Source organism: Zea mays, chromosome 1 (assembly GCF_902167145.1).
Source record: "Zea mays cultivar B73 chromosome 1, Zm-B73-REFERENCE-NAM-5.0, whole genome shotgun sequence".
NCBI lineage: Eukaryota > Viridiplantae > Streptophyta > Magnoliopsida > Poales > Poaceae > Zea > Zea mays.
The window spans coordinates 201,033,507-201,057,856 of record NC_050096.1 but is presented as its reverse complement, the minus strand read 5'-3'; the positions used below and the strand labels follow the sequence as shown (position 1 = coordinate 201,057,856).

The 24,350-nt window shown below is 47.8% G+C and overlaps 2 protein-coding genes across 9 annotated transcripts; both read left to right on the top strand.

The window, feature by feature from the left end:
* The first annotated feature begins 3,438 nt into the window (after positions 1-3,438).
* LOC100384829 (uncharacterized) lies at positions 3,439-10,660 on the top strand. 8 transcript variants are annotated; one of them, XM_008648458.3, is made up of 16 exons: positions 3,439-3,775; positions 3,880-3,933; positions 4,055-4,288; positions 4,843-4,941; positions 5,035-5,090; positions 5,878-5,989; positions 6,750-6,920; positions 7,032-7,268; positions 7,602-7,811; positions 7,893-8,099; positions 8,194-8,337; positions 8,406-8,690; positions 8,774-8,872; positions 8,959-9,386; positions 9,466-9,514; positions 10,323-10,660. In XM_008648458.3, exons 1-15 carry the CDS (start codon positions 3,704-3,706, stop codon positions 9,497-9,499), a joined length of 2,442 nt encoding a protein of 813 aa, XP_008646680.1. In that variant the 5' UTR covers positions 3,439-3,703; the 3' UTR covers positions 9,500-9,514; positions 10,323-10,660. The 8 variants fall into 8 exon arrangements, with proteins under 8 accessions (XP_008646680.1, XP_008646676.1, XP_035815780.1 ...); XM_008648454.3 differs by having other exon boundaries at positions 4,840-4,941; XM_008648463.3 differs by having other exon boundaries at positions 3,443-3,775; positions 4,840-4,941; positions 8,194-8,328.
* Positions 10,661-11,362: 702 nt separating this feature from the next.
* Positions 11,363-15,094, top strand: LOC118473134 (disease resistance protein RGA2-like). The gene has a single exon (XM_035961789.1). The coding sequence runs from the start codon at positions 11,363-11,365 to the stop codon at positions 14,948-14,950; it is 3,588 nt and encodes a 1,195-aa protein (XP_035817682.1). The 3' UTR covers positions 14,951-15,094.
* The last annotated feature ends 9,256 nt before the right edge of the window (positions 15,095-24,350 follow it).

The following is a 24,350-nucleotide window of genomic DNA, read 5'->3' as shown; positions in this document are numbered from 1 at the left end:
CGCCGCGTGGAGCCATGGTTCTGGTCATAGTCTTCACATCGCCTCATCTCTTCTACATGTCGTCGGGCACGTGAAGAGTCGATGTCACTCCGCGTGTCGTGTCGGTCTTTTAAATGATGACGTAGATCTTCCTCCGGGTGGGCTAGCGAGAGGAGATGGTTCGCCGCTCGAGTGAGGATTTTCTTGTACCCCTCCCCTTTAGGCGTCGGTGGTAGCTCGCTCGCGAGGCGGGCTAGCGCTCCCTCGACTTGGCTCGGGGTCTGGATAGCCTGGATGAATTGGGCTGTAGGTTGCAAGGGATGGGCGGATGATCGCGAGGAGGCTGGGAATGGCGCCCTGCTAGCTCGCGACCACGTTCTTGGGCCACTCAACGCTGACGCTGATGAGCATTCCTTTACAGACATAACTCCCGCTCCTCGGGAATTTCATCATCCTCAGACGCCTCATCCCAAAAAATAGGCTGAGTCAGATCCTGTTCCCTAGCGGCGTGGTGTCGTCGGATGTTGCATCGACGGTTCTGGCAGTGACAGGTTTCGCGTTGCGGGGGCTCCGCCCCTAGCAAGGTCGGCTCGTCGTCGGACACGGGTTCAATTTCTATTGCTCCGTTGATGGATAGGAGGTTAGGGTAGTAGAAAGGCCTCCGGCGTCGCGGGCGTAACCATCGCCTTCAGGGTCTGGCTGATACCCACGGCGACTCGCCGCGCTGCCAGACTTAGAGGTGTTAAGGGCCCCGGTTGCGCCTTTCCTCCGACTTATCTAGGTCTAGGCCTAGGTCGACGATGTAGACAACGGGGTCCTTCGGACCAGGGATGTCGTGGCATTGGCCGAGGCGGGGACGATGTGCTTCTGCCCGGCGTTTAAGTGGCCCGGTGCGTCAGATGGGCGCACATACGTCATGGAGTTAAGTGGCGAGTTGGTGTAGTCTTAGCCACGACCATTTGAGGTCAGGCCGTTGGAGGCGGTGGAATCGCCCTCTTCCGTGACACCGGCTTCTGCTCCGTCGCTCTGGTGAGGCGAAGCTTTGGGGCCTTCTCCTCCGCGCATACTACACGGTGGAGGACTCCCTTCTGGTCAGCGATGCAGAAGAGGGACCCAAAAAGGAAAACCTCTCCCGCGGCGAAACATCAGACGATGTTGAAGACAACGGCCATGGAGTTGTCGGAAATCGACGTCACACCTCCTACCTGGTGCACCAGCTGTCGATGTTAAGTACCAGCAACACTCTACGGGGGTGGCCGCGTAGCGCTTTTCTGACGAAGGCAACAACGATCGCAACTTGATGGTACATGCAGAGCACGTCGGAGACACAAGCGATTGTTTAGGTTTGGCTCGCTCGGTGGCGTAATACCCCACGTCCTGTGGTTTTGTCCATGTGTGATTGAGTTGTCTCTAGAGTACAGGGAGTGTCTAGAGGAAGAAGATAAATTCTGTGGGTGTCTATCTCGTTTTCATAGGGTGAGAGAAAGTACCACGAGTCCATGATCTCCACATTCCGCTTGTTCTGCCTCTCGCACTGAGCTACGGTCAAACGAGTCGTCCGCCGATTTTGACGCGCTACATGTACATGATACGACTGGTTTCTCACGTATGAGCACCTGCACCTTCCTCAGACTCCAACGGCTCCCGTCCGACCGAGGCCCATCGAGTGACTTTCAGGCGGCCCATCAATTAGGGATGGCAACGGGTAAATACCCGTTGGGTAGTGCCGTTCCATACCCGTACCCATCAAAAAAAACTTCTACCCATCGAGTTACCTATATATGCTCGCGGGTATAAAATCCTACCCATACCCGTACCCGTGCGGGTAATTTTACCCGTCGGGTAACCCGTACCCGCTAGAAAATTCTTAAATTCCAATATATCAATCACTCAAAACATTAAATAAATATAAAAACAAGTACAACTTCATATATAACAAATCATATGATTACATAACTTGGTAGCTAGACAAATGATAGCTAGAGAAGAGTTTAATTTTAGCTAAAATAAGCTCTATTAGATGATTATAGTGGTATTGCTGCGGGTATATTCTACCCATGGGTAGATGGGTATGGGTAGTACCAACCCATACCCGTCTACCTAACGGGTAGATGATCTTACCCATTAACATACCCGCAGGTAGAGAAATCGTTCCATACCCGCCTTCATATCGGTTAAAACCCGTCGGGTAGTCGGGTTTTGAGTACCCATTGCCATCTCTAACCCCCGTGAGGCACGGATCTATCCAGCACACCTCGCTTCCTCGCACATCGGGCTCACGAAGGTGCTAGTGCGGGCGCTGTTCTCTAGTGGCAGCGGTGCTGCTCCAGTGAGGAGAGAGGGGAGGCACCAAGAAACAAGATGCACAGGGGCGCATGCGAGTCTCGAGAGAAAGAAGGGGAAGCAATTGCTACAGTCTGAAGAAGAAGTCGCGTGGAGGCCTATCTATAGGTCTGGACGAAATGCTTGTAGCTTGCTGGCTCGCTCGGTTTATGGTCAGCTCGGCTCGGTTCGTTTGAATTTTTTCACGAGCTGAGCTGACATCCTATCTCAGTTCGTTAACGAGCCAGCTCGCGAGCTAAACGAGCTACCATATTCTAGCAAAACGAAACTATATGCATATCATTTACAGAATAATTAATGAACATGTTATATATGTGAGGTGTCTATGACCTATGAATTAAACTAACGATTAATGAAATATGTCTATATGTTAATTTGGTCTATGCAAATATAATTTTGGGTTAAACTGATGAACATGTATGTGAATTATGAATTAATGAGTGATGAATTGTGCTAATTTGGTATTATATTGACGTGATTTATGAAACTATGAGTATAATTACTATTTTCTATTGTTAAATTAATTTAAAATTAACTAAAAAATAATTATTATGTATATTTTATTTTTTTTTCTGCTCTGGCTCGCGAGCTAAACGAGCCAGCTCGAGCTCGTAAACGAGCCGAGCCGAGCTGACTCTGTGGCTCGTTAGCTTAACGAGCCGAGCCGAGCTGGCTCGTTAGCTTAACGAGCCAGCTCGAACTCAGACGAGCCGAGCTGGCTCGTTATCCACCCCTACTTATCTATCGGAGGAAGACAGACTAGCCACGTTAGAGCTTGTTCGGTTAGCTCTCAATCCATGTGGATTAAGTGAGATTGGGTGAGTTTAAGACCCAAACAAGTTAAATTTCTTCTCAATTTTTTCCAATCCCATTCAATCCATAGGTAACGGAATTAACCGAACAAGGACTTAATAAGTAAAGGAAAGAAAGCGGGTCAGGGAAAATTTACGTCAACAGTTGGGCTTTCTGGGCTGATTGTACAAGCTCATGATCGAAGATCCACTGGTACCACCTGCGGATGGGCCGCAAAACTCATCCGACACTGGCAACCCAAGAAGGCCCCCGCGGCCCATCACCCTTCTACAAAACGTCACACGTGCACATCGAATAGACTACCACGCTCCGGTCAGCCTCGCCTCCTTTCTCCGTCTCATTCCCCCAATCCCACGCCAGTCCCGCAGGAATCCCCACCCAAATTCCCGTCTCCCCGATCGCCGCCCTTCTCGGTGCCCGTAAACCCTACCCCCGGAGTCGCCCGTGCGCTGTCGTGCCCGCGTTGCCACCGTCGGTGGTCCGCGGCGCCCGTAACCAAAACCTAACCGCAGCCTGCAGATCCCGATTCCGCAGGGAGGCGGGAGAGGTGAAGGCCGCCTCGCCGCAGATGGAGCCCGCGGGCGCGCGCAAGGAGTGGCGCGCCGTCCCCGGCTCCTCGCTCCGCTCCAATGGCGCCGAGGTAGGCCCGCGTCGCCGCTCCCCCAGCAGCACAAAACCCTCACTCCTTCGGCCACCACCGTCCGTACCCACTACACAACTTACTGCCTGCTGTTGCTTGTTCAGGATGCCGCGGAGCACGGGAAGCTGGGGCAGTCGGAGGACCGAGCTATCTACGAGGTGCGTGCGGTTCCTTGACTGCTGGCTCGCGCGACGCGCAAAATGCAGCCTCTCTCGCTGCGGGTTATTTTCCGCAGGTGGGCACGTTAGGGGATGACCGCTTTGGGTGTTGTGGGCGCAGGAAGGGGCGGGTGGACTGGAGGACTTCTGCGCCATCACCATTGATGGGAGCGGAGGGCTCAGCGAGGACATCCTGCAGCAGCGCCTGCAGAGCGTTGTGCGGCAAAGGGAGCAGCTGCAGCAGGTCGAGATGGAGCTGCGTGCGCAGGCCATTGCACACCCGCAGATCATTCAGGCGCAACAAAGCTTCCAGGCTACTTCCAAGGAACATGCCGCAGCTGTGGCCAAGATCAAGGTTGCTCCTTTTGCTTTGAGCTCAGCGTTTCTCTACTACTAGCTTAAATAAGAGTGTGCTTCACTTACCAGTTGGAGACGAGTTGGCTAGTAGTACTGCTTGTTTTCCCATGATTTTGACTTTTTCTGAAGGGGCTGCATGGCCCAGCACCTTTCAGTGGTTGAATTGTACTGTTGAAATCGAAATGGATGAGCAGTGTCATGCCATGCTCGTGGAGGGTGTAGCTTTGTTGGTATCATTGCGCTTTTTAACATATATGCAGATGGACAAATTTGATTAGTAGTTGATGCTCAGCACACTTATATGATGCATTGTTCTCTCAGTTTTTTCCAGCCTGTATAATGATAAGACACAGGGTAGCTTCTATGAAACCTCACTACTACTATCGTTCCGGTTTCATTTTTTTGCTGCTTACATTTTTTTTGCTCATGCAGTTACATTCTTATTTCTATGAAACCGTTTGATGTAACTGAATTTTAGATGTTCTGGTTTCATTTTACCCTGGGATTGTCTGGCTCTTATTTGAAAATATTTTTGATGTTTGGATTTAGCAGGAGCAACTGCATGAGCGGGAGCAATACATTCTTGAACTAGAAATGAAACTCAATGACAAGGATAGAGAACTAAATGCTCTGAAGATTGATCATCAAACGGTTTGTGTTCTTCATTTTATGTTCTGCAATCTTCACGGTAAGAGAAAATGAAAAATGTCTGACCTCTTTTTTGTTTCTTTTTTTGTTTGTCAGGTGTGGGCAAATCAAGATCTTATTAGAGAACAGACCAAAGAGCTGGCAACTGTCAGGTACTATACGTAACTTCTGCAATTAATTGGTAGCACCCGATTTCACTACTTGGAATAGTTTTTCATGGAGTCAAATATTTAAATTCTATGACACTCAGGGGGTGTTTGGTTGCTCCTGCTAAAGTTTAGCCTGGGTCACATGAAGCGTTTGACTTTTAAATAGGAGTATCAAATATAGACCCAACCAACTGGACTAGATTCGTCTCGTCTTTTAATCTTCGGCTGACAAATTAGTTTTATAATCCGACTACATTTAATACCCGAAATGGAGGTTCAAACATTCGATGGGACAGGGGCTAAATTTTAGCGGGGTGTAACCAAACACCCCCTCAGTCTCTGGGCACATATGTGATGTGGACTTGTTAAGTTGCTCTGATAAGCTCACCGAATTCTGCACAATGAGGAAACTGTTGATTTAGTTACCTGGAGCTATTCACTATCAGTAGCTCGTTTGTCATGGATAGTCGACTCGGTTTAGCAGTGCGCCATTAGTGATAGGGTTAATTAGAGATAAATGTCTCTTGCTTAGGGGTCAAGTAAACCTCTCTATATAAGGACCTCTCACCTCTCTTTATATACAAGGAGACGGGAGGAGATATATCCATCTTATCAAGCAAGAAGAAATAGATCTATTATCCCAGTCCACTTTTCTTATCCCTGCCCTTGTGGACTGGCTGCCGCTTATCGGCTGGCTGATGTCAGGCTTCTTGGGTTAGGGCTATCTAGGTCAACATCCATAATGTTGTTGAAATTAAAATGTATACCGCACATTTCTAATTTCCTGCAGAAGGGAACGCGACAACTCTGAAGCTGAAAGAGCCCAACATCTTACACAAATTCATGAGCTCCAAGAACATCTGCGAGAAAAAGAAAGCCAGTTCATTGCATTAGAGGAACAGGTATTTTTTGCTAGTCATTTCTGTTCCACTTCTTATATAGTCTATGCTATATCTCTATGCTTATACTGTCACTACATTAGCATTTTATCTCAAACTGGACATTCTATCTCTAATAATTGTACTGTCCTGGCATGCATGATCTCTCTGACAGAGGTTTGTATACCTTTCAATTTTCAAATCACTGGCATGCTAATTGACTGAAATGAATGCACTGTGCAGTAATATCCTGACATGTACCGAGTTCTATAATATACAGCATTTCAAGCCATTCTGATTGCACGTCTCTAAATTGTGTTGTTATATTTGCTCTTTTGCTACGAGGGAAAATCAAGCTGTGGGCTAGAGTTAGCCTGTGTTTTTTTTTGTCTTGTAACATTGTGTTCTTAATGCAATGATTTGCAGCTCTCTTGTGTATTTGAAAAAAAGATCTTAGTCTATGCCACTGTTTATTTTTGTTTTCTGTATTAACGCCTAAGCATAGAAAATGTCATTTGCTCTGTTTCAAAGGCATTGCCTGGACACCCAGCTCGCCTTGGGGATCTAGTTACTCCTTGTTGCCTAGGAGATAAGGTGTACTTTTGCCTTGGTTTGCCTTGTTGCCTTTGAAACCATGGTCATTTGGTTATGGACTAATAGGAGAGTTCCTTCTTGACTTGATTACAGTGTTGTTGGGTGATTTATTTCTTACTCTAAAAACGAATGAAGTGTTGTTAGCATTCTAGATTCAGCTGCTTATGCATAGCTACATTATTGTTTCCAGCATAGGGCTGCTCAAGACAACATTCTTTACAAAGATGAGCAGTTGAGGGAAGCCCATGCTTGGGTATCTCAAGTTCGAGAAATGGATGCTTTGCAGTCTCAATCCCTACAAGTTGAGTTACGTGAGCGCATGGAGCAATTTAATCAATATTGGATTAGCTCCCAGCAGCAGGTATGTTTTAGCTTTCCAGTATTCATCTATACTTTGTTTTCCTTTATTGCAGCAATTTTTGTTATATCCCCTTTTGTTAGACTACAATTCACTTTCTCTTGTTTTCCACAGTATGCTGAAATGCAGCGGAGTCTTCTCCATACAATACAACAACTCCAGCAAGAATTAACTGAGGCAAGGGAACAGTCTGGTGCACAAAAAGATGGTCCACAAGTTTCTCGGGAAGGGTCAGCTGAATCATCACTAGTTCAAAGCATGGGAAACAGCGTGGCTTCAAATGGTAGTGCAACTGCAGATGGGAACCAGCAATTGTTGAAAAATAATGGAAGCGTGGATGTCTCTGTTCAGGTATTAAATTATTTCAGTAAGCGATTTATATATCTGTCTATGTGAGGGGAAAACTGAATACCATCACTGTTGTTTGGGTGACTTGTTGGCTGCAATCACTGTGTTTTCTTTTTCCTTTTCTTTTATTATTGCAGTTCCTCCATGGCTAGTTCTCGAGTCCTTTCTGTTTTCAGTTATTAATTGTTTCCGTATCTTCTGGGCTTACCTTTCCTTTGCCTGCTTTTGAAACCTTTATGTTTTCAGTTACCAGTATTCCAGCAACTTGCGTATTTTATGACGATAACATACCTTGTTTTTAGAAGGTACTTACGAGATGTGTAACTACTTTTTTAGGCCAATAGTGCCTCAGCTGTACCTGTTCCTTCTTCCCTACTGGGAATCGGTGGTCCGGCTGCGCATATCGCTGCGATGCATGCTTTTATGATTCATCCTCAAGGCATTCCTCAACCCTTAGTAGCATCACCCAACTCTGGTGTTCCTCAATTTGGCAGTTTTCAGTCTCAGTCTACAATTCAACCAAATTCACAATGGCCAAATCAGCAGGTAAATTACTTTTTGAAGTACTTAACACATTGTAACATGCCGTGCCCATTCTAAGTTTGGAATTAATCTGTCTTTGTTTAGGAAGTACAAAATGTCTCACAACCACAAGATGAAACAAACTATCAGACATCCCAATCAGACCGGACTGTTTTACAACAAGGCGCTATTAATACTGATGAGTTGTCCTCAAAGCCAAGCCAGGATAGTCAGCCAGACCATCTTAATGCCCATGTGAAACAACAGCAGAGCCCTGCAAGTGCACCTACTGAATCAACTCATGAACTTACTGTTAGTCTTTTTTATGTTGTTTTTTCTGTATCTTGGAATCAGCTCATGAACTTATGGTTATTCCCTGTTACTTTTTTGTTTTTAAAAATCGCAGGTTGTTGAAGCGAATGTAGCTGAACATGTATCTTGTGACGAACAACAAAAAATCTTAAACGAACAGGATTCACTGTCAAATATGAACAACCATATTGGAATAGTTGAGCATCTAGAGCAAAATACCGAATCCAAGGTTTCTATGGTACTGCGTTTCTTATATAGTTCTTCATTCCATGAGTGTCTCACATTTACTTCTCTTTTTAAAACCAGGATGAAAGAGCTGCATCTGATAAGCAACCTGAACCTGTATCTAGGCAGCATAAACATTTGAACTTTCCTCCGTTCACTACCCAGATTCACTTGAAAAAGAGTGCAACAGAGAATCCTAATGTTGTAAATCAGGTTGATATAATGAAATCAGTTGCAGGTGGTTTTAGTTCGCAGTTACCTCGTGCACCAAAGGAACCTTCTCTCCTAGATGAGAGATCTCTATTGGCTTGCATTGTACGTGCAGTTCCTGCTGGGACTGAGGGTGGAATCAGGATAAGTTCAACTGTGAGTCAGTTTTTCATCCCCATTAAGATGCTATCATGCTATGATAAGAGAATAAGTTCTGATTGATGTGCAATTTTTCTCAGCTGCCAAATAGGCTTGGGAAAATGTTGGCTCCCCTTCACTGGCATGACTATAAGAAGCAATACGGGAAGCTCGACGATTTTGTGGCTAGTCATCCAGAGGTTTATTTAAACCTAGCAATTTAGTCAATATGTACTGTAGATACTAGATCATTTGTGTTACTTACATGCTATATTTGCATTTGCAGCTGTTTGTGATTGAGGGAGACTTCATTCACCTTCGTGATGGAGCACAGCAGATTATTTCTGCCACTACAGCTGCTGCAAAAATAGCTGCTGCGACAGCATCTTCTGCCTCTTACTCATCCTTACTGCCTTCTGTTGCCGTTACTCCTGTGGCACAAAATACTCGGCAAAAGAGGAGGCCCGCAGTTGATTCCAGATCATCAAATGCAATTCCCTCTGGAAACGGCTTCACAGATCAATTTAACATCATTCAGGGTGTCAGCGACGTAACAATTTCAGGCAAAGTAAGAAATATCCAAGATAATGGCTTCATAGATGAAGTTCGCACTGGGCAGCCATCCGTGCTCACAGCTGCTACTGCCAACGGAGCAAGACATGACAAATGTGCAAATAATACCAGACATGGTTATGGTGGAAAACAACAGGGGAGGTATGTTTCCATTCCTGATGTGATGTCAAAGCTGGCACATGTTTTTAGGATGCTGACTCGCATATCTCTTGTATTCCAGGACCACTGGGACGACATACCTTTCCAGAAGATGAACCAACTTTCACTGGGTACATGAAACATTCTTTTAATGGCCTTATATACCCTGATTGATGTTTGCTCTTTGAGTTTCCAAATTTACCAGCTTGTTTTTTTTGACTAATTTATTGGCCTTAATGGCCTGTTGTTTGGAAGCACCCAGTTTTTAAGAAACTGGTTTATAGAAATTGAGGTGGTTCTAAACATACCAGTTTATGTCTCAGTTTATAGAAATTGGATTGCCAGTTTCTTAAAAACCAAGAAGCTAGTCTCCTAGCTAAAAGATAAAAACCGGATTGCTTCTAAACAAGACCTAAGTTATCCAAGGCTTTGAATTAGCTTCTAGTGGTTTCACATTGCAGTATTATGTAGTCGGTGTTTTGGCCTTCTATCAGTCCGTCCTGAATTGTAAGGCATGCAGTATTTTCATTAAATTTTGTTGGTCTCTGACCGACAATTAGTCTAATCACATGAGAAGTTTATATTAGTGAAGTGATGACAACGGATTTGTATTTAGAGATACTTTCTAATGATCACGCCCTATCTTTTGGGACTTTGGTTCTGTACCATTTTTTTTAAATCTTTGCGATTTTGTGTTGCCAATCTGTCTTACTTGACGTCTAAAATTCGTCTACATATTTGCAACACCCAGTGGTCTTGCTTGCCTTGCCTCCTAACCATACTATCATGTAACTCATGAAGCTTGTGTATGTAGCTCATAATTAGTCTGTATTTTCGCTATATCAACCGGTCTTGCATCTACATCCAAGATACTGCTGCTACAACACTCACCTCTGCATCAGGCTGAACCATATCACTGTTAATTGGTTTTTTTTGAAGGCGATGATGCTGTTGGAATTGGAAACCATGCGAGTGGCGATGATGCGGTTGGGGAAACCATACGAGTGACGATGCTTTGGCTTCGAAATGATGGTGAAGATGACCTGGATTAAAGTTATTCTAGATTCATTTTTTATTTTGCACTATTGGTCTTCACAGAGCCTGTATGGTTGGGGGCCTTGTTTTGGCAAAGCTGTACTGATATATCCCTACCCCAAGAATCAGAAGCCTGCCAAAGTTTTGCGACTATGTACCTCGTCTGCGCTTGTGTATTGTGGTGCACTTGAATGATGCGAATGTTATATCGAATCCCCGTCCTTGATCGTGATGTTCTTGAACGTTCACCTCTGGGAAATTAACTCGCATGGTGAGCTGAGCTCGTGATCGGTGGCATGGTCGATCCAAGGTCGGGTGTCATTGTTGTATGGTCGAGCTGGACATGTAGGCTCTGTTACTATTTAGGTAACTATTTAGACCTTATTCCAAAAAGTTAGTAGAGATATTCACTTGCTATGGATTTAAATCTACCAAATCCTCTCCAATTCACGTGGATCGGAGGAAACCGAACGGACGCCATTGGCTTTTGAGGCATGAGATGGCTAGCGCAAAATGTCACTGCAGTGAAATTATTACACAACAATGAGAGGCTGGGCGCACCCACCTTGACTGTTCCCGATACTTTCTAGTGAGTCTACTGCTGCTGCCTGGCACAGCAGATGCCACGTTGGCACACCTCTGCCGTCACGAGGGACAAGACCCGGCCGCCTTGCCGGCTTCAAGCTCATGGCACGGCCGCCTTGCCTTGCCGGCTTCAATTTACAGGTACGACGAGTGGTGTATCGCGCGTCGCTTTCATATTCTTTCCTATTATTTCTCACTAAACTAATCGCCGCAGCCTGCACTTGCATTACGTTCCATGATAATACCGCCCTGCTCTTGTTCCTTCCTAGCCATTTCCACATTCATCCTGGTCCTTCACTCACCACCCGTACGTAAGCACAGCATCAACGCAAGCAAGACCGGAGAGCAAACCAGCAAGCATGGCTGACACGCTGCTTGTCCCCGTGGTGGCCAGGGTGGCCGGCAAGGCCGCCGACGAGCTCGTCCAGAGCGTCGCCCGCACGTGGGGCGTCGACGCCGACCGTGCCATGCTGGAGCGGACGCTGCTGGCGGTGCAGCGCGTGCTGCCTGACGCCGAGGCGAAGGGCGAGTCCAGCCCCGTCGTCCGGATGTGGATGAGGGAGCTCAAGGCCGTCGCCTACCGGGCAGACGACGTCCTCGACGACCTACAGCACGAGGCTCTACGCCGTGAAGCTAGCGAGCGTGAGCCGGAGCCGCCCATGGCGTGCAAGCCGACGAGGCGGTACCTGACCCTCCGCAACCCTCTCCTGCTCCGTCGTCTCACCGTGAGCAGGAGTCTGCGCAAGGTCCTCAAGGAACTGAACGGTCTTGTCCTGGAGACGCGCGCTCTAGGCCTGGCGGAGCGCCCGGCGGCGCGACACCGACACGCACACGCTCCGTGTCAGCAAGTGCGGGTAGCACTGAACGGCGGGTCGGCTGAGATCTTCGGCAGAGACGGTGACAGGGACGAGGTAGTGAAGCTGTTGCTTGACCAGCGACACCACCAAGACCAGAAGAACGTGCAGGTGCTGCCCGTCGTAGGGGCCGGTGGTGTGGGCAAGACGACGCTGGCAAGGATGGTGTACACGGACCGCAGGGTTCAGAAGCACTTCGAGCTGAGGATGTGGCACTGCGTGTCCGGAAACTTCGGAGCCGCCTCTGTCGTGCGATCCGTCGTCGAGCTGGCTACGGGCGAGAGGTGTGACCTGCCTGACGCCGGCAGGTTCTGGAGAGCGCGGCTCCAGCAAGTCGTCGGCAGGAAACGGTTCCTGCTCGTCCTTGACGACGTGCGGGACGACGAAGAGCGGGAGAAGTGGGAGGGCGAGCTCAAGCCGCTGCTGTGCACGTGTATCGGTGGGTCAGGGAGCGTGATTCTTGTCACTACTCGAAGCCAGCAGGTGTCTGCTGTGATGGGCAGCCTTCCGAGCAAGGAGCTAGCACGCTTGACTGAAGAAGATTCATGGGAGTTCTTCTCAAAGAAAGCGTTCAGCAGAGGAGTACAAGAGCGACCAGAACTGGTCGCTATCGGCAGGCGCATCGTCCACGTGTGCAAGGGGCTGCCTCTTGCTCTGAGTACAATGGGTGGCCTGATGAGTTCGAAGCAAGAAGCTCAGGACTGGGAGGCCATTGCAGAAAGCTGTAGTAGTGATACTGATACCAGTACAGGCTCAGGCACGGATGATGAAGTGTTGTCCATGCTTAAACTGAGCTACGGACACTTGCCAGATGAGATGAAGCAGTGTTTTGCGTTCTGCGCGGTGTTTCCCAAGGACCATGAGATGGAGAAGGACAGGTTGATCCAGCTATGGATGGCGAACGGTTATGTTGGTGGAGAGGGAACGGTGGATTTGGCGCAGAAAAGCGAATCCGTTTTCAGCGAGCTGGTCTGGAGGTCCTTTCTCCAAGATGTGGAAGGGAAGGTGTTCTGTAACTCGCTTCATGAGACGGTTATATGTAGAATGCATGGCTTAATGCACGACCTGGCAAAAGATGTCTCGGACGAATGCGCGTCTTCAGAAGAGTTGGTTCGAGGAAAAGCAGCGATGGAAGATGTATATCACCTGCGAGTGTCATGTCATGAGCTGAATGGAATCAATGGGTTACTGAAAGGCACGCCATCTCTCCACACATTGTTACTAACTCAGTCAGAGCATGAGCATGATCATCTTAAGGAGCTGAAACTGAAGTCAGTGAGATCGTTATGCTGCGAAGGTCTCTCTGCCATCCATGGCCACCAGCTTATAAACACGGCGCACTTGCGGTATCTTGATCTTTCCAGGTCAAAGATCGTTAGCCTGCCAGATTCACTATGCGCGCTGCACAACCTGCAGTCGCTGTGGCTCAATGGATGCTCCAGGCTACGGTACCTACCAGATTGTATGTCAGCCATGAGGAAGATCAGCTACATCCATCTCTTGGAATGCGACAGCTTGGAACGGATGCCGCCAAAACTCGGTCGACTGCAGAACCTTCACACGCTGACAACGTTTATCGTGGACACTGAAGATGGATTAGGGATCGATGAGCTCAGAGACCTGCGACACCTCGGCAACAGGTTGGAGCTGTTCAATCTAAGCAAGGTGAAGGACGACGGTTCAGAGGCGGCCAATCTCCATGAGAAGCGGAACCTTAGCGAACTGGTGCTGTACTGGGGCCGCGACCGGGATTATGATCCGTTGGATAACGAGGCCTGTGATGAAGACGAAGGGGTACTGGAATCTCTTGTCCCTCACGGTGAGCTCAAGGTTCTGAAGCTGCATGGGTACGGTGGCTTGGCTGTGTCAAAATGGATGAGAGATTCTAGGATGTTCCAGTGCCTTAGAGAGCTCGTTGTCACTGAGTGCCCGAGATGCAAGGATCTGCCGGTGGTATGGCTGTCACCTTCTCTCGAGGTCTTGGAATTATCCGGGATGATCGGCCTGACAACACTGTGCACGAACGTCGATGTGGCAGAGGCGGCAGGACGCAGCGCGTCCCGGCAGATTTTCCCGAAGCTGAGGAGGATGCGGTTGCAGTACTTGCCTGAGTTGGAGAGATGGACAGATCAGGACAGTGCAGGAGAGCCTGCTGGTGCCTCAGTGATGTTTCCCATGCTTGAAGAGCTAAGAGTCTACGAGTGCTACAAGCTTGCGAGTTTCCCCGCGAGTCCAGCTCTCACGCTTCTATCTTGCCGAGGTGACTCTGGGCGCTGCCTTGTTCCTGTGAGCATGCCCATGGGCTCTTGGCCGTCTCTTGTCCACCTGGACATTGGGTTGCTGGCTGAGGTGGTGATGCCCGTAGAAGACACTCAAAGCCAAAACCAAAGGCATCTGAACACCATGCGGAGTGTGAAAGTCCTTGGCGAAGACGGCTTCGTGTCAGTGTTCAACCTGTCGAAATCTCAACTCGGGTTCCGGGGCTGCTTGGCCTTGGTGGAGAAACTGGAGATCGGATCATGCCCGAGCGTCGTTCACTGGCCAGTGGAGGAGCTCCGGTGCTTGCCTCGCCTTCGGTCTCTGGATGTCTGGTACTGTAAGAACCTGGAGGGGAAGGGCGCATCGTCTGAAGAAACGCTTCCGCTGCCCCAGCTGGAATGGCTATCGATACAGCACTGCGAGAGCTTGCTGGAGATCCCCAGGCTGCCCACGTCCCTCGAGCAAATGGCGGTCCGCTGCTGCAGCAGTCTGGTGGCTCTGCCCTCAAACCTTGGAAGTCTGGCCAAGCTCGGGCATCTCTGCGTTGATGACTGTGGTGAGATGAAAGCGCTGCCTGATGGGATGGATGGCCTCGCTTCCCTTGAGAGCTTGAGCGTTGAGGAGTGCCCGGGGGTTGAGATGTTTCCACAGGGTCTCCTCCAGCGGCTCCCAGCCCTCAAGTTCCTGGAGATCAAAGCCTGCCCTGGCCTGCAGAGACGTTGCAGACAAGGTGGGGAGTACTTCGGCTTGGTTTCTTCTATTTCGAATATAGACATTCCAGCAGTAGAGTCCAACGTAAAGAAGTTTGTGAAGAAGCTCATCCCTTTCTGCTGACACTTGACTGGGGGTGTGTCTGTTTACTCCTGCATCACTATAATTTCATTATCCTGTAATTGTTCACTTTTATTTTGAAACAAAATCCTGTAATTGTTTAGAGAGAGAGAGAGAGAGAGAGCAAATTGCTACCGTTCTGTTATGAGCTGCCAAAAATGAATTTTGACTTGCTGATAAACATAAGCACAGTGCGAAGTATGGACTACTTTTGCTCAACTATATCGTTCAACTGTTAGCCATGTTGTTAGAGTGCATGTCCCTATATATATTATCCATGTATACACTGACACCACGGTTTGGATGATATATATATATACCTTTCGGTTCAACCGTACCACCTCAAACAGACCAGGCGTCGAGTCGTCTATAAAAGATATCCGAGATCACCACGAATTAGGTTTTCAGCGCGGCAGCGGTTGCGGGCGGGCGAATCCAGCGCGAGCGGCGCTGGCCGAACGCACGACGGCGGCCTTGCGGGCTGGCGGATTCAGCGTAGGCATCGCTGGCCGAGCGTGCGGCGGGCTGTCGCCGGCATGGCGACCATGCAGGAACCTGCTGCCGCTGCTGGTCCCATCCGCGCGCGCCCGATCTCGCGGTTCCCCAGGGCGCCATGGGTTACGGCGTCGGCAACGGTTGCGCGACGGCGGAACCAACGCGCCTGGACGGGTTGATCTGACGCGGGCGGACCACGACGACGATGGACGACATGCGAGCGCGCGGGTCTGGCGAGATCCGGCGCGGACAGGGCGCGGCTCTGGCCGACGCGAGGCCGGACGGTTCCGATGTGGATAGAAGGGCTCCACGGTGGGCGGACGACGAGTTCGTGGTTGGCGGACGGACGCGGCGCCGTCACAGGCAACGCTGCTGAGATGGGATTAGCGGCGGCGGACTTCCCTAGGGGCGAGGTGCGACGACGACCTCCCCTAGGCACGAGCAGCGTCGAATCCCAGATGCGCGTGCAGCGGGCGGCGACTCCCTTAGGGCGTAAGCGACAACGTGTTTTTATGCTACTTTGTAAACATATTTATGCCAACGTCAATAGGTGTTTACGACGTATATTTCAGTTAATGGCTACCCTTCCATCTATTGTCTGTTTATGATATTTCTATTCACATTTTACGCAAACGTTTATAGATTTGTATTTATTATCTCGTTACCTAACCCAGTGTGTATATGGTGTTTCTAACGTTTACGTTAGCTCGGTATTTACGATCAAAACAGAGAGATTTTACACTCAAAACTGAAGGTTTTTACGATCGGACATGAAGATGCGTCCAAACAGTGACCCACATGCTAATTTTTAAATAGTGTACTGTAATGCATAAATACTTTCACCATTTAGTATAATTAATATCAATATATCATAAATTGTTTGTAACGAGCCTAGTTGCATGGCTGTTGTAGAGATCCCATTTTTATGGACGAAATAAGACATTTAAATAAGATTTTTTGTTTCCATGCATGTAAATCCATTTCCTTTCAACACACATTATTATCATCCTAAATTTGTGCGCATGCAACAGGAAACATATTTTTTACGCGATGTATCATACTACATAAATATCTACATCGTATAGCATAATTAGTATTAATATATGTCATAATCTGGTTACAACGAGCCTATCTGCATGACTGTTGTAGAGATCCTATTTTTATGGACAAAATTAACTATTTAAATCAGAATTTTTTGGTTTCCATGCATATTAATTTATTTCCTTTCGAGGCATAAACTGATTTTTTACGTGGTGTACCACACTGCATAAATATATCTACACCGTGCAACATAATTAGTATCAGTATATATCATAAACTGGTTCTAACGAGCCTAGCTTTATGGTTGTTGAAAGGATCACGATGCCCAAGAGGGGGGTGAATTGGGCTTTTCTAAAAATCAACACTAATTAAAACCTAAGCAAGAGCTAAACAAGAGCCCAAATTCACCCCAACAACTAGCACTAAGATAATAATACTAGAAATACAATAGTGCTAAGATAATACTTCAAATATTTGCTAAACAAAATACACAATGTAAAGTGCTTGAATTAAGTGCGGAATGTAAAGCAAGGTTTAGAAGACTCCTCCAATTTTTCCTGAGGTATCGAAGAGTCGGCACTCTCCACTAGTCCTCGTTGAAGCACCCGCGCAAGGGTATCGCTCCCCCTTGGTCCTCGCAAGAACCAAGTGCTCACTACGAGATGATCCTTTGCCACTCCGGCGCGGTGGATCCCTCGAGACCGCTTACAAACTTGAGTCGGGTCACCAACAATATCTTCACGGTGGTCACCGAGCTCCCAACGCCACCAAGCCGTCTAGGTGATACCGATCACCAAGAGTAACAAGCCGTAAACTTTCCCTTGACCAAGAGAAGTCTAATGCAAGTGGTGTGTGCTCTAGGTGGCTCTCGCTAGCGCTAATGAGGAACAAATGTGGGATTAAGATTCTCTAATCTCCTCACTAGGCTTTTGGTGCTTACAATGCTCTAGCAATGTGTTGGAATTAATTGTGGGCTGCAAGACATTGAATATGGTGGGTGGAGGGGGGGTATAAATAGCCCTCACCCACCAACTAGCCGTTACCAGCACTTTACTGCGCACGGGCGCACCGGACAGTTCGGTGCGCCACCGGTGCGCCAACGGTGCGCCAACGATCGTTTCCAACGGCTAGTTCTGACAGGTAGCCATTGGGCTGATGGCACACTGGACAGTGAACAGTCACTGTCCGGTGCACTGTCCGGTGCGCCACTATAATTCACTTCTGAAACAGGCGCTCTTGGGTTTTTCTGCTCGGGGGAAGCCTTCCCCTGGACCAGCCTGGCCCACCTGGTAGAGGGCGCACCGAACAGTCCGGTGCACACCGGACAGTCCGGTGCCCCAAGGCTAGAAACCCTATCTCTTGTTTTTCAGCTGATTTTCAAATCGGTTTTCGTTCTAACTTGTGAGTGAGTTCTAGAGTGACACCTAGCACTGAATGTGAGTGTGATTGTGCACCAACACTACACTAGAACTCTCTTGGTCAAACTACTCATCGACAACCCCTCTTTATAGTACGACTAAAAGAGAATAAAAGACCTAACTAAATCACGAGTGTCCACATCTCCTTGACACTTGGACTCCGTAGTCCTTCACCTTTTGTTTCGTCGTTTTAGCCGTCGCTTCGAGTTCTTATCTCCGGGATTGTTTTCACAGTTGTAGTACTTCTACCTGTAATGCAACCTAACTTACCATTTGTCCCTGCAAAACACACGTTAGTCACATATAACATTACATTGTCATTAATCACTAAAACCAACCAGGGGCCTAGATACTTTCAATCTCCCCCTTTTTGGTGATTGATGACAACCCTACAAGATTTGTGAGAGTAGTTTGTTTTGAAGTTTCTGTCAATAGAAAGGATGGTTAGTTATACTCAGTAATCTTTGACGGAAAGAATGTGTACCATAGTAATAAGGGAAATTTGGATCCATACCATTAAAAGATCACCACTTTGGATCCATACCATTACTATCTCACTTACATGTGGGTCCACATGAGTCAATGACATGTGGGGTCCATGGTATATATCTAAAGTTTGGATCTTTTAATGGTATAGATCCAATTATTCCTAGTAATAAGAATGAGCGCATACACATCGTAAGTTTCTTGTTCATATAAAAGTGAAATCAAATCGATGAACAAGAACTAAAAGACTAGTGATAACATATAAGGTGAAAGCATAATACACACAATCAATCATAAGCATTGAGAGTATATATAGAGTTTGTGAGCCAAAAGCACCAAGCTAGTACAGAGAGTAACAAGCACATATATTACATCAAAATGACTCTCTACTAACTCCCTAGCTCTCACAACTCATATCTCTCCCCTTTGGTGTCAAACACCAAAAGGGTACCCGAATCTACACATCTGAAGTGGGAGGAGGCGGCAGGGGCGCATCCGGTCACGGTCGAGGCAGTAGCGCGAACGCCAGCTGGGGGTCAGAGTCAGTCTCGGATCCAGGATCTGCTGTAGAAGCTGGAGCTGGTACTGACTCGGACTGAGGCTGCGCTGCAGAAGCTGCCGGATCTGAAGTGGTCACAGACACCGCCACAGCAGTAGTGGGAACAACAGAAGTTGGTGGCACTAGCGGCTGAGGGCAGACGGAGCTAAGAACCGGTGACGTGAAAGCCAGGGTGACCGGCCGGAGCGGAGAGGAAGACGGACCAACAATAGTAAGAGGGGGTCCTGGCTGAATCGGTGGCACAACAGGAGCCTGAATAGGTGGTGGAGGTGCAGACTGAACCGGGGAAATCGATACACCAGAATGTTGTAGCATAAGAGTCATGAAGGCCCTGCTCTCAGCCCGGTCCTGAAGAAGCTGCTGCTGAAGGGAATCCTGCATGTCCTGTATGGTCTGAAACATCGAGAGCATCCTCTCGGACAACTGCTAATGGGCTGCTGCCTGGCGGGTCTGCTCGGCTGCCAAGTGAGCCTGCTGCTGAGTAAGTGTCTGGAGAATCGAAGCTAGAGCAGGGTCAATAGCAGGAGGGGCAGCAGGGGTAGCACTAGAGCTCCCAGCCTCATGATCATGTGAGCGTGGAGGCATAGGAGGCGGAGGCGGAGGTGGAATCCCAAAATCATCATCATCATCAACAACAACTGCTGCATCCTAAGCTTCGAACTGATGAAGAGCAGTATCCTCAGCCTGAGTGTCAAAAACTGGAGCAGAAGCTGGCACAGGATCCTCAGGCGCTGGACGGTAGGACCCAAAGACAAGGCCTGAGGCCTCAAGTGTGCCCTGGAACTAGGGAGGCCGAATTAGCTACGCAAAAATGTGACATAGATAGTGAGCATACGGCAGCTGTCGACGGGCACGCAGACCATCCAAAACGGTGTCCTCGATCTCACAAATAAGGAAATCCACAACGTCACACTCGGAGTGAGAGACCAGGGCACCAAGGAGCCAGAGCTGGATATGTGTGGTAGCCTCCCTGTATCCCATCCACGGCAGAAGTGTCCGTCTCATAAGCTAAAATAGGAACTTTGCTGCTGTAGTGAAATCTGTCGGTGAGCGTCGCGACCCATCTGAGAAGGTCGGTCGGAACAGAGCCGCGACGTGAGCTGTACCCGGACCAACACCGCCGTGAGGGCGATGAGGAGGGTCAGAGGAGCCGTAGCATAAGCTGTGAAGACGAGTCGATGACTCATGAAATCCAAAGAGCTGGCGAATCTGGCTGGCATGAATAGTGACATCCTCTCGCTCAAAACGAAACCTCATCCAATGGTGATCAGGGTCTATCCATATAGTCGCGTAGAAAACTCAGACCCATTCCTCAACATACCTGCCGCTGGTAGACAAAAGAGTCAGAAGGCCAGGAAGATATGAGAGGTGCACCTCAGAGTCAGCACCGGCAGCTAGCAGAAAGGCTGGAAGGTCCAAAAGCCGGTGCACTCGCAGAGCAATCTGTGCAGACATCTGTGCCCTGAAGAAGGATTCCTGAATCCTGGTGCTGAAGAGGTCAACTGCAGCAGGGTCCCTCTGAGCCGGTAACCAAGACTCCACGGGTACGTATCTGAACCTACGTACCTGTGCCGCTGTAGCACGCTAAAGGTCAAATAATCTGGGATCGGCAGCCAGAGGTCGCACCTCAGTCTCATTGCGCTCCCGGAAGCGAGCAGGTGGGATAGGAGGAGCGGAAACATGAGCGGGAGGAGGAGCAGTGGAAGCTGGTGTAGTGGAGGTGGTGGATGGCACAACAGGAGTGACAGGAGCAGGCAAAGTGGGTGGTGGAGTGGAAGCAGTGGTGTGAGTGGAGGAGCGAGGCCGGGAGGCGAGACGACGAACACAGTACGCAATCTGATCTGAGGGACTCTGAGGCTGATCTCCTAGCTCGGCCTGCTCAGCGGCTGCTGCTGCTTCTGCCGCTGCTCGGGCTGCTCTGTCCATATGCTGCTTCTTGCGGCCTTCCTGCTGCTCCAAGTATACGGTCTTGCCCTTGACCTGCCTGAAGGGGCGACGAGGATCCTCATCATCGCCTCCCCCTGGCGCCGACAAATTCTTCGTGCGCGGCATCCTGACCTGACGACTGCAAATGAGAGAGAGAGGCTAAGCACATGTCGATAATATCTGATAGAATGTCAAAAGAGGAGATGGCTACCTGGAAAGCTCACACGAGAGGTGAAAATCCAGGCAGGACAGGAGACGACACACGGGCAGTCAAGGTCACTGAAATGACAGAAGAGGTGAGCACGTATTAGTCACATAGTCATAAGTATATGAAATGTGAATAAATACATACACACAGAAATATGGCACAGAAAACGAGAAATATGACGATCGAGATGTCAAACGACGCGAAAACGGCGTTTGAACGAGAAATAGTGCCATAGGAGGTTTGGAATTCGAATTGAGGCACGAAATGACATGGAATGGAGCCGATACTTCACGAATAGGTTTATATGGGTGAATATGAGTGAAGTGTGTGCTTGGTTTGAATTTAGGCGAAGAAAATGAAATTTGGGCACTCGGCTTGGAAACGATCGCTCGATACGGGGAATTTGGTGAAATTAAAGCCTGGAATATTGGATGGGCGTGAAATTTGGCGAATATGTTACTGGAGGTGTTGTGAAGGTGCCTGAAAAATTTGGGTTCAATCGGAGCATTTTTGGTTGGTTTGGGCATTTCACCGAACACGTGACGTGCGGAGTTCTAGGGTTTTGGAGAAATGGCTATTAGAGGCTGTGAAACCCTCCCTAAGGAGCTAGAAACCTGCAGGAGTACTCAAGGAACATAAAAGGACTCAATCATGCACTTGGGTTCACAGGATTTGATAGAAATTGGAATTGGGCACAAAAGGGGTGGAGAGGGGAGCACTGTCTAGAGAAATGGAGAGAGAGGGAAGACAGAGGGGGGAGGTGCTCACCAGAGAAGAGAGAGGAGCACAGCCGAGGAAGATCCCTGGAGGATCGCCGGAGCACGGTGGCCGCCGGAGAGGGGAGGACGCCGGCGATGGGGTGGAAACTGCCAGAGCGCAGAGACAGAAACCGAGAACAGAGAAGAAAGTCCCTGGCCTCGGGCGCGAGCAGGGGAAAGGTTTTTTAAAAACCGAATATGGGCACACCGGACAGTCTACAATGCCTGTCCGGTGCACACCGGACAGCGCACAGTAGCTGTCCGGTGAACCACCGGACAACGCACAGGAGAATGGAATTTGAGCGCGCGACTGCCAGTGCACCGGACATTGCACAGTGCAGTGTCCGGTGCACACCGGACTGTCCGGTGAGCCCAGACAGAGGGAAAATTTGGATTTTTTGAATTTTTCTATCTAGTTTCCAACCAAACCAAATCCCAACTTATAACACACAAAATAACACTTGTTGGGACAGGTATTGGCACCCTCATATATTTTCTCATAATTTTAAAAATATTTTGCCATAGGCTAGATAATTTTTAGAGAAAATAGACAAATGGTGAAATTTGCATTTTGGCCTTGCACTAGGGGTTTTCATGAGTGATTTGAGTTTTGAATACTCCCCCTAAGTGCAGTACCTCATGCATATTTCAAGAACCAACAATTGCATAAAAAGTAAGAATTCAAGTGCTAAAGCTTAAAACTAAGACTTGTCAAGTTTGATCCGAGTTAAGCTTTTTCACTCGCTTTGTTGGCGGTTATCTCAACTAGGTTAGACAAGCCCTATATGCAATACAAGAAATTTAAACATGCAATGCAAGCTTGACAACACCATTTGACATCTTACATAAAGTTTCTGAGATCAAGAATATTTAGTTCATTCCTCAACATGCAAAAGCGGGTCTTATCAAGTGGCTTAGTGAAAATGTTCGCTAATTGATCTTCCGATCTCACTCCTTCTAAAATGATATCTCCTTTAGCAACATGATCTCTAAGGAAGTGATGACGGATATCAATGTGCTTGGTGCGAGAGTGTTGTACAGGATTATTAGCAATTTTAACAGCACTCTCATTATCACACAACAAAGGTACCTTTTCTAGAACTACGCCATAGTCTAGAAGAGTTTGTTTCATATATAAAATTTGTGTGCAACAAGCACCCGCGGCAATGTATTCCGCTTCGGCAGTTGACAAGGCAACACTATTTTGCTTTTTGGATGTCCATGAAACTAGTGATCTACCAAGCAGATGGCATCCCCCAGAAGTACTTTTCCTATCAATTTTGCAACCGGCATAATCCGAATCGGAATAGCCAAGTAAATCAAAAGTAGCTCCTTTGGGATACCACAGACCAACTCTTGTGGTGTGCCTGAGATACCTAAGAATTCTTTTAACAGCGCGAAGATGAGCTTTCTTAGGATTAGATTGAAATCTAGCACACATGCAAACACTAAACATGATATCGGGCCTAGATGCGGCAAGGTACAATAAACTACCAATCATAGAACAGTAGAGAGTTTGATTAACCGGGTTACCTCCCTCATCTAGGTCGAGATGTCCATTTGTTGGCATAGGTGTCTTGATTGGTTTGCACTTCTCCATGTTGAACCTTTTCAACAAGTCTTTGGTATACTTTTCTTGTGAGAGAAAGTTACCATCTTTCATTTGCTTGACTTGAAAGCCGAGGAAGTACGTCAGCTCACCAATCATTGACATCTCGAACTCCTTCGACATCAACTCACCAAATTCCTTGCAATGATAGTCATTTGTCGAGCCAAAGATTATATCATCAACATATACTTGACAAATGAAAATATCATCGTTATGTTTCTTTGTGAATAGAGTTGTGTCGACGGTCCCGATCTTGAAGCCCTTTTCGATGAGGAAGTCGCGAAGGCGCTCATACCAAGCCCTTGGAGCTTGCTTTAGCCCATATAGCGCCTTGGACAACCTGTAAGCATGGTTAGGATATCTAGGGTATTCAAATCTAGGTGGTTGCTCAACATATACAAGTTCATTTATGAAGCCATTTAAAAATGCACTTTTTACATCCATTTGATAAAGTTTTATATCATAGCATGATGCATATGCAAGTAGGATACGGATGGCTTCCAGTCGAGCAACCGGTGCAAAGGTCTCTCCAAAATCTAAGCCTTCAACTTGAGAGAATCCCTTTGCAACAAGTCTTGCCTTGTTCCTTACAATCACACCTTGATCATCTTGTTTGTTTCTGAACACCCACTTTGTTCCAATGATTCTTGCATCTTGTGGGGGCTTCTCCAGGGTCCAAACTTGGTTACGGGTGAAGTTGTTAAGTTCTTCATGCATGGCGTTCACCCAGTCCGGATCCTGTAGTGCCTCATCTATACAAGTAGGCTCAACACAAGAAACAAAGGAGTGATGTTCAATAAAAGAAGCATGTCTATGTGATCGAGTAATAACCCCTTGTGAAGGACTCCCGATGATTTGGTTTTGAGGATGAGCTTGAAGTAGTGATGAGTTTCTCCTGTCAAC

Bases quoted from the DNA above. Each gene is read 5' to 3' on its own strand.
- LOC100384829 (XM_008648454.3), top strand. From the start codon at position 3,704: ATGGAGCCCGCGGGCGCGCGCAAGGAGTGGCGCGCCGTCCCCGGCTCC. The intron at 3,934-4,054 runs GTGCGTGCGGTT...TTGTGGGCGCAG, and splicing joins AGGACCGAGCTATCTACGAG to GAAGGGGCGGGTGGACTGGA. The intron at 8,100-8,193 runs GTTAGTCTTTTT...TAAAAATCGCAG, and splicing joins AATCAACTCATGAACTTACT to GTTGTTGAAGCGAATGTAGC.
- LOC118473134 (XM_035961789.1), top strand. From the start codon at position 11,363: ATGGCTGACACGCTGCTTGTCCCCGTGGTGGCCAGGGTGGCCGGCAAG.